This window comes from Buteo buteo, chromosome 1 (assembly GCF_964188355.1).
Source record: "Buteo buteo chromosome 1, bButBut1.hap1.1, whole genome shotgun sequence".
Taxonomy (NCBI): Eukaryota; Metazoa; Chordata; class Aves; order Accipitriformes; family Accipitridae; genus Buteo; species Buteo buteo.
Genome location: NC_134171.1, coordinates 71200590 through 71215817, shown reverse-complemented (window position 1 = coordinate 71215817; position 15228 = coordinate 71200590). Strand labels below are relative to the sequence as shown.

The following is a 15228-nucleotide window of genomic DNA, read 5'->3' as shown; positions in this document are numbered from 1 at the left end:
ATTTAAGGCAATATTTCTCTACAAATCCTGCAGAGATGACAGTGAACAGAACTGAGAAAAGGAAGAATTTGAAGTGCTCTTTCTTTAAACACAGTAGAGTACTTCCGACACTGCTTCAAGTTTTAAAGAAAAAAACCAAACAGCTTCAGCAGTTTTAGTGTTCACAGGAGTGAAGGACTAAGCACTCTGGTACAGGCAGAGTGCAAGTAGGTGATGTGCAAACTTTCACATTTATCTCTGTTAATACATTTCACATACCGCTCTGCAGCATTCCTGCTATTCAAGCCATGGGCCTCTTCAGCAGAGATGGCAAACCACACTAAATTGCATGGTGGTTTTGTGATACAGATCGATGCCCACAAGGGAATGCAGAACGCTGTCACTTCAGATTTGGCTTCACAACTGAACTCAAAATGCCTCTTTCATGACAGTCTGTATTTCTCACTTACCCCAGTATAATGCAGTTTTAACACGGATACTTGCAATATCAAGAAACACACAAAGGAAAACATTTTGCAAATTTTCATTCATAGTGAGCAAGTTTCATAGGTGATGCAAACCTCAACAGTTAAAAGATACATAATTTGAAGCCTAAACAATCCAAAACTGTCACTATAATGCTTGTTCCCATATCAAAACCTGGACTTCTATCCCTACTGCTCTTAAAATTGTCTAATTTATCTAATCTTATTCTCAGTATTTCAGAGAAAAATTGGGACGTAACCAATGCAAGACCAGACTGCAGAATGTATAATATTTCAACTGCCTTGTTTATGTCCAGGTTCTCTTTTCTCTCAAGAGATCGCATTAGAGTGGCTGTTTATATCTTCAATATCACATGTGAATTCCAGTAGTTACATCCATCCAAAGGAGATTATATCTACCTGCTGGTCTAAGATAAACAGCAAAAACATCTGTTAAATCTCTAGCCCTAGCTGGTATATGAAGTCTCTGCTTTTGAAGCTTCTTTTCAAGCTTTCTGGTTTCCATCTCCTTCTACAAATAAGGGGAATCTGTGAAAGGATGATGCAGAGACCAGATAAAGCTGTCACCAGACACAGAGAGTTGCTCAGAGTCCTCTGCTTCCAGCACTTCTCCGTGTGTGGATCTAAAGGAGGCAGACTAACTCACTGCGTGTCATACCAGAACATTACAATAGTGTTTACCTCAAGATCTTGCCAGATTAAAATAAACACAATCCCATCATACAAGGTGCAAACATTTTCAAACCCACTTTACAGACAGAAAAGTTGGTGTAGTAAGACTTTAAGCTGTGAGTGTAACTGCATTAAAGGAACAAGTCACATGTAGATGCAGCAAGAGAAGAACCAGTCTTGGAAAACAAGCAAACAAAAGCCTCACCATAGCTAAATATTATGGTACTTGCCTAAAAACATAGCCACACTGCTCTACACAATGAAGTTCAGAACACTTGCTGCAGGACACAAGTACATATATTCTAAACACAGAACACAGAAAGACTGCTGCCTCCCAACTTAGTCACTAGGTATTCTGGCCTATTAGTGTAACACAAATTCATCTATTTTATATTTTCTGCATGTCTGTCACGTGGCAGTGGTACCTGACTTGTGCTAAGCAGTATTTTCAAAGAGAATGAATCCAGCTTCAGCTTTAGAACTTGCTAGACCAAACTGGGCAAACCTGCATGCTTATAAGAAAGATAAGAATAGCACGCCTGTGCAAAAGCAGTACAGAGGTAATATTTTAACAGCAAATGAACCAGTAATTCTGATGGTCCTGGACAATGACTTAAAGAACAGGTGCAGCCCCATCATTACAACAACCCAACTATCTGAAATCTTAAAGACAGTGCAGCTCAAGCCAGTGAAACATAAATTTGCTCATGGCAATATGGGAAGAAAATCTTTGTGATGTAGAAACAAATTTCACTGTATGTTTTTCAGAATATGGCATTACCCACTACTTTGTATGCGTGGCTTCACTGGATATATTTAAATTATATTTCATAAACACACTCTATTAACTTCTTTATTCCAAATATATCAAAGTAAAGTAGGAATAACATAGTCTTTATTAGAAGTTTCTATTTACATGAAAAATTACAGTAACCAATCACCCTAACTTAGGAAGACTAGCCAAAACAAAAAAAAACCACCAAAAAAAAGTGTTTCATTATATTAAAAAGCCTCAATTACAGAAAGCCTGACACAGCCAAGATATAATTATAATCAACATCAGACAGAGATGTATAAAAAGTGAAAAGTGCAGTTAGAACATTCAGTGTGTCAAGCACAGTGAATGTGATACCAGCTGCACAGCACTTTAATATAATTAAACTGCACTTCTTATATAATGTAAGTTAAATGACAGGCAAGAGTGAAGTTAACTATCTGCTTTCTGGTACAGGAATGCAAGCATTGCAAGGTTATTTTTAAATCTTTTTAAAAAGAGCAGCACAAGTAGCATGTCAGTAGTGCCAAAAAAAATTTTAGTTGTCTCTCACTGGTGAGCATCCCCTTTCACTTTAGCACTATGACCTATGTGCACAAATGAAGCAGTATTTAATTATTTTTGTATTACAGTAAAAATCCATTGGGTTTGAAAATGAGACCTAATTATCTTGTATCAACAGAGGCAGGTTTAGGCAAAAAACAAGAAAATGCTTTATCCTGTGACATACCCACTGCCCTTTCCCCACCTTCTCTACGGTCTTCTATTTGTAGCAGTAAAATCCTGCTGAGTTTAATTAATGCACAGAATTCACTTCCTTTAGTTTAATTTTAATTACAAGAGAAATGAGAAAAGAATAAGTATATATTTGTGACGAGACATTAGCTACTCTGAATTGGTTAACTGAAGTAACTAGGAGTACTATAGCCCTGATGGTGTAGGAATTCTTATTACTGTAGCTTTTTGCCCAATTTCTGTGAAATATTTTGCAGTCAGGTCCAGGGTTTATTCTGCCACAAAAGCTCACTTGTATGAGCTGGTGAGTGGCCTGGAAGCACAGCCTAGAAGAGCAGAGCATACCTAACAGCCTTGGATTCCCCTCCACCCCCAAGTGGATTACCTGTCTGCTTGGAGGAATGGTAGGGCTACCTGTTGCGGCAGTTTTTGAGGAAAAAGAAAGCCAGCTTTGTTGTAGCCTGGATAATCAGAACTGTGAAGCTACAGCACTTGGAACAGGCTTACTGCCAAAGGGACACATGCCACTTCTTGGCTAATGAAGCAAGCATCGAAGTCTGTGCCACTGCAGCTATGCTGGTAAGGGTATCAAGATATAGCTCATTTAAACCTAACTTTTATGAATCTATATACACCTCCAGACTCAAAGAAGTCACCTGAATTAATAGAAAAGTGTGATGGCTTCCAATTAGAGGAAAGAAAGTCAAGCCATTTGTTCTATCGTTGCTGATACTCTAGGATATAAACAGAAGTCCAAATACTGCCACAAATGAAGTCGCAAGCTCGGTGGCCCGGGGTGATTCACACGTGCTGCAGTCTACATTGATTTAAATCTTACAGCTTATTTAATTTTTTCTTACCTACATCCAGTTTTAAAACAGCTGAGTATTACAAAAGACTAAATATAAGTAAACCAGAGATGGGATTAACATTTTCCCCTACAAAAAGGTACTATAAACTATAGATCTAGAATGTTTTACATAGGAACTACACAACTGGTATGACAAAAGAGAAAGGTATTCTCTTGTGACTTACCAGCTACCTTAATGGGATTCTCTAGGAGACACTCTAGTCCTGTACTACAATTGTAAGGAACAGTTATAAAAAGTTCTTAAAATTTTGCAAAAACTTATCAAGTTACATTCATTCTCTAGGCTACATCTTGTCCTGTATAAGAGGCAGTACAGAGGTCTGCAACTAGAAGAGTACTAGTACAGGGACAGCTCTATGAATCAAGTCCACTTTTTTCGCTTACAGATAGGATATTATTTTCCATCATCTGTCAGTCACAAGAGAAACTGGAAGGGAAAGGACAAAGTCAAATTCCTTTCATACAATTCCTGCGTCTGTGCATGGGTGGCAAGTCTATTGAATAAACAGCAGATCCCATTTTAAGTCCCTGTAGTCTAAACCATAACCAAAAATTAAAACATACACATTGTGAAAATGTGCGTACATGCCTCTTTCCCAGTTATTCTTAAACAGAAAAAATACCTTAGTCTATAAACTGAAAGAAATCCAGATTCTATGTCTAAAATACATTCCTGTTAAAGGACACAGTGAGGAGACAGATCCAACCTGTTTGCTCACAAAGGTCCAAAATTTAACCAAACATATCAACTATTTTCTACCTGAAAAAAAAAAAAAAAAAAATCAGAAGTCTTCTAAACATATAACTTTACTCATGTAAGCAGTTCAAAGACATTTTCAAGTTGTAAGGTATGCCTTTAATTTCCTTCTTAGGGATAATGAACACATATACAGTCATGACATGAGCTTGCATGGTCTTTAAGCATACCAGGGGCCAACTACAGATATGTAAAGAACAATTCAGCTAATTAAATACAGGTGTGAAGGGCCATTTTTGATGCCCAAGAGAAAACTCTCAGCTGGACTCCAGCTGCCACAGAAGAAAAACACAGATCTCCCATAGGTCCTATGATATCTTCTAGCTCTGTAAGGCTGTCTTAGATCACCTGGAGCACATAAAATGGCACTCACCATCTATATTTGGCAGTTAAATCACTCAAACAGTCCCACTGACCTCCATACATCATCTCAAGTGAGTAACTGTTTCTCAGCATAAAAAGCTGACAGTGTAACCAAAAGCGTACAACATTAGAACCCAAAATCATTCACTTTTAGCAGTGACACAGATGATCTCGGACCCTTACAAATCAATAATAGTAGCAGCCACAGGAGACCTGCATGTATCACAGGCAAGAGTTTAAAATAAAATATAATTATCTCTCTCAAACATCAGGTTACAGGGTCTATTATCATCCTGGTTTGAGCATATAAATAAAATATTATCAGAAACATATTTCTGAAAAATTATTCACAGCGATGTTAACTCAGTCTATTCCATATGTTCTCCGCTATCAAAAAGCACACAAGAGTAATCTTTAATTTGCCAGGAATACCTGTGCTGATTCATGTAACTAATTAAACAATAGCAAAGGATCCATCTTAAGTGCATGGATCTCTTTCTCTATACTCTAATTTAACAACAAAAAATAAAGTACATTTTAGGTATAAGAGAAGAGCAAAACCAATTCTACATAAACCTGTTTCCCCAATTTGCAAACTTGCTAAAGAGATCTAAAGAAGAACATGGTGAGAAACTTAATCCTCGGTAAGATTTATGCAAGAAATGAAGCAAAGCACTTACCGTGTCTTGAGATTTGTCTTTGACATCATAGACTGTTAGTTTTATTTTAGTCTCCTCATAGATGGGGTATTCCGGTGGGAATGTCACACCAGTCAAAAACAGTGGATCTCTTGTACCCTGTGTAACATGAGTAAACATTCAGTAAGGTAACAGCTGTGCAATGTGTAGTATGCCATTATGGATGTACAGAAACTGTGGACTCTTTAAAAGAAGTTAGCTTTCTACAGCAGAGATACGTGAACAGCTAAGTATTAACTAATCAGTAAGAAAACTGGACAACTTTAAAACTTTGTCAGGAAAATTTCAAAAAACTTTCTGGAAAGTTTTTTAACTAGAAAAGGTACAAGTTCTTCTGAAACAGAGCCTAGCAACATGCTTTTAAACAGCTCAGCCACCAGGTACCAGTATTTGGAATACAACCTGTAATAAATAATCCCTTTCTTTATTCCACAATACTTTCTGAAAGTACTGCAATTTCATATTAATTTAAATGAAATAAGGATATAACACACACACGCACACACAAAAGAGATCTTCATTAGGTCGCAATAAAATGTCTATAGAAATGCTATAGAGACTCCCTGTATTACATTAGGGATACTGATTTGTGGGGAGGGGATTCCAATACCCCTCTTGAGGCAGCAGTGGAGTAAGATAACATTCCTGTGCTTTGTAACATTATGATTATATCTAAAAGCTGTACACAGAAGTAACTATATCATGGCTTCAGATATACAAACAATTAAATGAATCATATAAAAGGTTGTTTGTAATTTCTTAATGTTTAATTATACTTAATTTCCAAAGATTACCAGGCTAGTATCCTTAAATTTTCTACTAAATAAAGGATTTTGCATAATAAATGCAATTTCTCTTGAAGAAAATAACTTTTCTGTGCCCCTGCCTCCCCCTCCCCCAAAGCTTGACTATGAAGCTGAGAGCCTTGACACAACAAATTCAGAGATTTATTCAGATCTGGGACATTGTGTTAGGAAATGCATCAACTTCTATGAAAAAGAAAATACATATATATATATATATATATATATATATATATATATATATTCCATGTTCTGCACAACATCATTCCAGATAGTCTGCAATGAAACATCCCGATCAGATACGAGGTATTTGAATTAAGCAGTTTCAGGATGGTTGATGGCTGAAACCATAACAATTTGATTAGTAGTTGGTTGACACTGATCACACAAAGAGCTCATGAAATATTCTCATTGTATTTAATAGTTAAAGCAAGTCTTTGGCAAAATCGTGTGTGTGTTTACAATAAGACTTTTCCTGTTTCTTAATGAGTCTCTCCATAAGTTAAGAAAGTTACAACTACACTGCCTGCTCACACTTAATTTTCTCTGTGAACTATTTTTGCTTGATGCTTACAGGGCAAGGCAAAGACTAGCAAAGCAGCCTCAGACAACTTTTGCTGTAATATGTGATGCAAGTTACTAATTATTTCATATAAAGTCACAGATGTTTCATACACACACTCTTTTCCCTAATTATAGAAATAGGCTAATATTTTTCAAATTGCAAAAGCGTCAGCTTCCCAGTGGAAAAAATAGAACAAGAAACTGATAGGATAACAGACCATATAATAGACCTATGTTCTTCTGTAATTTAAAAATACTTTATAAACTCACTGTACTCTTAATTTAGTTTTACTTTGCATTGCCTTGTCCTTTCAGGAGAGCAACTATTCCCTGTTTCATCCTAGACCTACGTTTGGAGAACCAGAGTATTCTCTACGCCTCTACTTGGAACAACAGAGCTTTCATGAAAAGCCAAGTTCATTTCTAACTGTTTATCCTGGTTAAATGCCAAGAACTACAGAACACTCTAAGGTATGCTTTACTTACTGCCAGAATGTGCTTGTCTCACCTAAGACTATGCACTAACTTGTTTTATTTCTCATTCACTTGCTAAGGAAGAAATGAGCAATTCATTAGTCAACATGTTAATTGAATAAGAGACTCTCACCTCCACGATTTCAGTGCTTGAATACCTCGTCAAAATGTGCTCTGCTGGATGTACCACCGAGACTTGTATAAACGTATTCAGCTTCCGATCACGGGTAGCAGCCACTAGATCCTTGCATGCTGGAGACAGTACAAAATAAAAATAAAATACTCAAAAGAAAACTCTGGGAAGAGGCTGTCACAGGCACAGGACAAAGCAGACTACACTCCGGCTCCAGATTAAATCTTTAGAGACAAGTCGATTTAACACAGGAAGTCCCTTGGAAGTAACTTACAGAAATAGGAAGTCACATGCTGCAGAACTGAACTGAGATTTCGTTTCCACTAAAAATACTTGCAGCTTCTGCAAACCTCCCTGCCAGAGGCTCATCAGCTCCAGTATATGAATGTGCGTGCGCATATGCGCACACACACTGCAATGGTAGGTAATTTTACATAAGCACTCATTTAATTTGCCACGAAATCTCTCGTAGCAGCCTAATTTGATCATCTCTTGTCTGACAATTTTCACAGTACATGACCATTTTAAACACATTCTAAGCCAGTTAAATGCTATCAGTGATTAGGTTAGTTTATACAGTCTGATACTACATTATGAACTTTTTAGTAGAATTAATAATCGAGTAAAAATCTACATACCTAAAAGCAGACAGCAAAATAACCAATTCTTTTGTCAGTGACTGGCATATAAATGAGAAGAATAATTGTATTCTGGCTATATGACATCATTATTAAAACTCATTCAACCTAATATAGAGAAATTCAGTTCTTGTTTAATAATTTCTTTTTATCCTGGGCTCAGAGTCATGCAGGTGACTGAGTTCACTCTTTAGAATAACACGCCTCATGCCTTCTACCCAAAAGGATGAAAGCACCAAAGAAAAAAGAAAAGGAGGAGGAAAGAAACAATGCGCCATTAACTGCTCTGCAGAAGGGATGTGGACTAATGGGGCATGCATTGGCTCAAATGCAAATCCCATCCACCTTACGTTCTTCAATAAGGAATATGCAACAGTGAATACTGTGATAGGATCTACCCAGCCTTTTCCGCAGTGCATCAAACTGCACTGCGATCTTAGAAGCCTGAGGGAAGAAAAGAAAAGCCTACGGTTTTGGAGAGGCTAATTGTCAAGAAAGAGCTGAGGACATTTTCTAGCAGTCACTGCCAACTGGGAGCTTCCTCAAGTGCAGCTGACCTTTAACATTTTAAAAGGTGAGTCAGATTATCCTCACAGCAAGCAAACCTGGTCTGATGAGAAGCCAAGGCAAGGAAAGATCTGCTACATACAAAAGGCAAACTCAGCTTGGTTTATACTTCTTTTTCTTTGAGCTTGGACCTGCTGCTTGAGGAAATAAAAGGAAAACTAGCTGAAGCTTTTTTACCACTCTTCCCTAACAGTTAAAAGGGAACAAGGAAACAATTAAATCTAACCTTCACAGAATATTTTGAAGTTTTTGTGTTAGCCCGAATTGCCAATGAAATCTCTTGGTAGACAGTCTCAAACTTACTCTATCATAATCTGGTGGTAAAAGTGGGGTAAGAATAAAGTTTGCGCATGATGAAGTCTTTATGAAACAGCTGATATAACAGCGCCAGACTCAAATAGCAAGCCAGCAATTCCTTGCTACTAAGGCTCACCGCATTATTGAAAGGACTCTAAATGTTAGCACTACTTGATAAGACCTGAAGAATTATATGAGTAGATTTACTGAAAAGCAGTTAGTAAAGCACAAAATATTGGGCACACACCTACCTATTTGAACTATATCCTCTCTAAAGCTGACCACAGATGCAGCATCAGATCATTGAAATTTCCAGATACAGCCATTTCCCCCCACAAACCCTAATCTTATGCCACCACCCAATCCTTATATGTTCCACTCTATAATCATGTTTTTAGCATATAGCACAGTAAAGCACAGTTTCAGAGGAATGGCAAGAGGGCTTATGTTCAGTACAGGGAGTTGGAACAGACAGATATAGTCAGGTTTTTCACACCCACCACAAAGGAAGGCTAGCCAGCTCACAATTCAATGGACCTCCAACGATGAGCAGAATATACCAGAAGGGAAAAACAGAATGAGACAGAAGCTTAGGAAAAACAAAAATAAAGCCCCCCAAAACCCCACCAGTGACTCTGGCAGGAACCCTACAGCTGAACTTTTGTAAAAAGTAATAGTGCGTGATGAATGGTGGTAAATCCCCCATAAATAAGAGTTTGATTTACTTGTGGGATATCTCAAATACATTACTTAGATGTGACTAATTCTTTTAGCAGCCAAGAGCACAGGCTTTTATCCTATTGATAAATCTTTAACAATAGGAAGAAGATCTGCACTAAGTGGTCACCACCTTGATGATATCTGAGCATGGGAAACAATTAATTTCTGTGATAGTAGGGCAATCGAGTTATTAGCTCATTTTCCTGTAAAAAGGCAGCTTAGCAACATGATCTTGAATTTCATTGGCTAGAGTTGACATAAAGATAAATCATCTGCATATCTCCAATGAGGAGGATCAGCATAAAGTATCAGAACTCTTTGGGAGATCCCAATGCAGAAGGATACATGAACTAAAATGGAACCTGCATGTACTTTGATGACAGAGTTATTTGTCTGTATTATGGCATTGGGCTACTGCTGTTCACAGCTACCCTTTCAGTCAGAGAGGATATTCAATAAGGTTGTCACTGGCAGAGAACTGAAGATTTGGTGTGACACAGAATTTGTCAGTTTGAGCCACAGTGCATCACTCCCCTTAAAAACAGCCCAACTGAAATGCTCAACAAAACATAGGGGCTATTTTTAAGCTGATGCCGAAGAACAGAAGTTTGTTATACCCTGTTCACAGCCTGGCAAGTTCCACAGCCCCACACTGCATTATTGCCCTTTGAACTACTGTACTAGCAGTATCTCTGAAAATCTTAGGTCTACTCAACATTCTTTGGACAAAGTGAAACATTACATGGCTGTGAAAGTGAAATACCACCTATATGTTATATATTTAAACACATCTGTTGGGTATTATTGACAGACTACTCAAAAAGAAACTGATGAAAATACAAACAAGAAAGGCATGTTACGGCTGTTTTCTTAACTGCAAATGTAACACAGCGAAAGCAGGTGACAACATCAATGCACTTTCCATCATAACCTACGCCCAAGCAGACCATATACATAGGTCGCATTACTTTTCAATACTTTACTGTGCTTGAATTAATTCTGGAAAAACTCATCAACAAAACTCAGTGAAATGAAGTGACAGCTTGTACTTACATGCCAAAAGTATATGAATCTACTCATTGTGACTGTTGACTCAGTGTGTAAAAGCCTGAGTCATCCATTCCCCTGGTGATCCCATCTCTGCTAAGCCTATCAGTGTGCAATGAACGTTTAAGGAAGAACTGCATTAGGAATAATTTATGCTTTTATATCAACAAAGAAAAAAGTTAAGATGCCAGGAAGAAACAACTCCTCTACATACTAAGCAAAGAAAAAGAAGGAAAGAAAGACAGCAAAGTTATCACTATGTGTAGAGCAAGATGAAAGGCTGCAAGGAAGAAGAACTACTCTAGAATACATTTACAAATACTTATGTATTTTGCAAAGTTCTGTGGTCTACATTTAAAACTGTCTTACTATTTAAAAATGCCTTAAAACAGATAACATTTAATCAATGTTATCCTTCAACACTTCTTTTCTAAAGAATAAAAGCAAAGAGAATATTGTTGTTTCATTTCCTCTACTGTTGTTGTTCTACTATTAAAACTATATTTTTCTTACATGAATCACAGTAAACAAGTGCTCCTTTTCTATCAGTCATGCCCATACATTGTCCTGTACATTCCAGTACCACGACGATGCACACACCCCATGCGTGCTGTAAATGCAGACAACATGAGTAGATGTTTGATTCTGAAGTCCTGCCACATTCAATATTTCACTGTTCTCTACGCTGCACTAACATGCTGGCTGTGCCCTTCATCCTTCCGTGTGCATGTGTGCACACGTAAAGACAAGAGAAAAGAAAGACTGGTTACTGTTTCCTCAAAACTGGGCTATGCTGTAAACACAGTAGAATCTTGCTTCATGGTTTCATTGACCAATTCATGGGATCAGGAAGAATTTTCTAAAAATGTTACCTGAACGGAAGAACAGAGCACAGAGAGAAAGACCAAAAAATTCAATGACTATATAACAATAACAAGGGAGAAAACAAATAAAACAAAAACCAAGGCAGATAAAGTCTGGAAATTCATCATCTACCTTCCCAGAAACTGTAACAATTCTGACCAGGTGTTCAGCACTGCTCCAAGCACTAAGCCCACTGGAGCCAGAAGAAATTAATCTGGCAGAGAAATGGGGAGATGCAGCATGTCCCAGAACTGAAAAAGATCCAGTAGCTGGAACAAACGACAGGGGCAGAGGGACTGAAAGACATTCCCAGCTCAGAGTTCACAGAGTTGTTTGGGAAGGAAGCCAAGAACTAGCCCAAGAATTGGGAAATGGCATTGAAATTAAATAATGTTTATTTTTGTTTGTGGGGGAAATTACAGCACATTGGTGAAAGTCTTCCCAGACTAGGAATTCACACAATGCCTGTATTAACCTACATGGCAATTTGCGAGGTAGCTTTTTCTCTAACCAGTGACAGAAATGACATTTCCCACAGCCTCATTCCCTCCCATTTTCCAAACCAAAACAGATTCCAAGGGGCTGGCAAGGGACAGGAATTAACCAGCATAGCCCTGTTGTCTCCAGGGCACGCTATTTTGTATGCTGTCAAAACAGAACAGAAAATTAGTAGTATCTGAAGACAAGGGGCATTGGAGAAGCCTGTGTGTCTCACACACATATGTGAACATAATGTTCAAAATTTTTTTTCATTTCATTGGCATTGCAGCAGCATTATTATCCCAAAGCAACTTAGTTTATAAATAATAATGTACAGTCTGTCTTGATAGACTAATTAACTGAGGTGTAGCTATTCCTTAGTGGGCAAAAGGACAGATTAAATAAGAGAACACTACATTCAGAGCTGCGCTACATGCAGAACACTAAACAGTACACAGTTTTCTTTCCTCCACCCCGGGGGAGTGTTGAGGAGGGTAGGGAGGCGTAAGAGAAGAAAGTGCACATCACCGCTGCTTCTGCCTCTGCTGAACACACAGCACTAACCAAGCTTGCTGAAAAGAATACCTTCAGTCAGGCACACATAAAGGCTTAGGAATAATCCAACTTCAGAACATACAGGAAAGCTTTGGCCATACTTTTGAATTAGAAGCATAAATGCAACTGTGAGAGGAATGAGAACAGGACAGCGATGTATTCTCTGTGTGGCAAAACATGTCTGAAAGTAAATGAGACAAATGTTTGGGGATTGATATTAGCACAGAATGGTGTTAATGAGCACCCATCCAGCTAGTGCTCCATAATAAATATTATTAATTGGTTTATCATAAATACTACTAATTAGTTGTCCCATTCATGTGTCAGCAGGAATGCTTCAGTTTGCTGGTGTGTAAAGAATACCTCTACCTAGGGACCAAAAGCACAGAGAAGTTACTCCCACAACAATCTGCAATGCAGACTCGCAGTAAAATTCACTGTACAACACTAAATATCACAGGATGCAGCCACAGGAATTATAATATCCACGTTATCGCAAAATGAGGGCGCAGTTACATAGTCATGAAACAGGTATGTATTAGGAGGGACACTCATTAGCATTAATAACTAAAAGAGATGCTCAGACTTGGGTAGACTCTGCAATGAAAAGAATCTCTACAGAATAGAGGACTACTTTTGGACCACATACACAAATAAGTAAAGATCCACTCATTTTTACCTAAAAAAAGGTCCAAGCCAAGATCACTGTTCCTGTCTCTGGAGATGAGAGGCTTGTATAAAAATAAAATACATATCTGTTCTCTGGAATGTACAGCTGGTTGCTAAAGCACCCTAGTTATATCTCAAGGAAATGCACATACATAATATAATTACTATCCTTCAGGGGATGCCTGTAATTAACAGAGGGAAGAAAACTTCTACCAACAGTCCAAGGAGAAAGAGACAACAGGGAAGTATTATCAGATTAAGCATAAAGAAAGATATGTTCACGACATCTCTACAAATACAGGTTTGGGAAAAAAAACCCCCTACAAACACCACCAGTATTAGCAGTACTCACTGTAAGTAACACATCAATATGTTGTCCAGAAAAACATCAACCATTGCCCACTTAATTTGCAGCTAAAACACCACAATTATTTAGGATTCATTGAAGTAAGATACAACGAGTGCTGCTGGGGGAAAATGGTGTATGCTAATCAAGGGTAGGGATAAATGATCATACCCAGGAGTTGAGATGCCAGCTGCACTCATCATCCTATTTGCATATGAAGTGATAAATCTGGTTAGAATTACCACTGTGAAAATCAGAAGTGATCTATTTCAGAATAAGTTCTGCCCACCCTGGGTTTTCGCAGTACTAAAGAAATGTTGGGATTTGTGTCTTCTCTGTTTCACTGAAAGTCTCATGCTGGACTACAGCATTAAGCAGAGCACTTTCAAACTGCATCCTTCTTTCTCCAAGAAGGTAAAATAAATGCAAAAGGCTTAGACTGTAACTTTGCATTGCCATTACCAGCAGCAATAATAGCCATTTCCTGAGCATGGGTTTCATTTCTTCTGACGTGTTAGAACAGGCCTATTTCATATTGCAGCTTTGCTCTTCAGCCTGGACAACCCCAGTTATTTATAGAGTTTAAGTATGATAGATGCAAGAGTCTCAGGAAAGGGGCTGACTGGATCAGTGTACAGCTCACAGGCATATTTCCACTGCAGAAGTGAATGCACAGTTACATGTGTTAACCATCCATTCAGTGCAATTTACATTTTGGTAGTGCATTAATCCATTGCTAATGTTAGACGATCTGTTCCAGCACATTCACTGCTAATGCTCATGCTCCTCCAGCTTTATTTACAATTGTGTATAAGTGACTTCTGCCACCTCTGTGCTCTAGACTTAAGCTACACAATGGCAACAAGGTCACGGAAATTAATTTCTACCTTTGCTCAGAACAGCTGGCTCCTTAAGTTATGAAACAAACTGCTCTTGACCAATATTTTTAAACTCCTTTAATTTTTGAAACTGTATCTGAGAATGTAAGCATCTCTGTGTATCTTTTTCATGTAGTGCTATATTTAGTTATAAAAATTTACTACTTCCAAAAAAGACTGCTTTTCTTTACTGAGCGTGCTGTGCCTCTACCAGCACAGAGAACTCTGTTTTTCTGAGGTGCTGCAGTAGTCTAGTGAGAGCAAAGCAGAGAGCTTGCTGTTTCTCTAGATTCTCAATTACCCTCTTTACCTTTTGTCCAAAACTATTCTGCTCATGGCACTGCCTATTAATGATATTTATGCTCTGACTGGAAGGTGACTTCAGTTCTCTGGTGAGAGAAATGAGGAAAGAAGAAAGAAAAAAAAAAACAAACAACAAACAGCATGCTTGAAGTCTTACAAAAACTTGTAATATATTACTACACTCCAAAATATATTCATATCAAAATGGATTTTGATACTGTTATTCCAAGGCTGTAATTTATTTTCGTATTGTTACTATTTTAGAATACCATGAAAGGGTTTAAATCTCCTGGAAACAGCTAAATACCATTTCCCCCTTCACTTTTCCCCAATGTTGTCAGATCAAGTATCTAATAAAGAAGTAAACTTGCTGTAATTTCTTTCAAAGATTTCTCACTATCCTGAGAATGGAGTGGTTACAAGTTTAAGTACCAGCTGAAGAATTAGAGGAATAGCAAGTGGTACACAGACTTCCTTTTTTCTTTTAACTATGAGTTTCTTTATACTATGAGCTCATAGCAAACATCTAGAACC

At 37.8% G+C, this 15228-nt stretch overlaps 1 protein-coding gene across 1 annotated transcript in view; it reads right to left on the bottom strand.

The window, feature by feature from the left end:
* Positions 1-15228, bottom strand: part of INPP4B (inositol polyphosphate-4-phosphatase type II B) — a 381542-nt gene that overhangs the window by 216839 nt on the left and 149475 nt on the right. The window contains exons 8-9 of the mRNA XM_075035790.1: positions 7331-7449; positions 5339-5455 (exon numbers count right to left, since the gene is read on the bottom strand). Of these exons, the coding sequence (XP_074891891.1) occupies positions 5339-5455; positions 7331-7449 (236 nt within the window). The remainder of the gene's footprint in view (positions 1-5338; positions 5456-7330; positions 7450-15228) is intronic.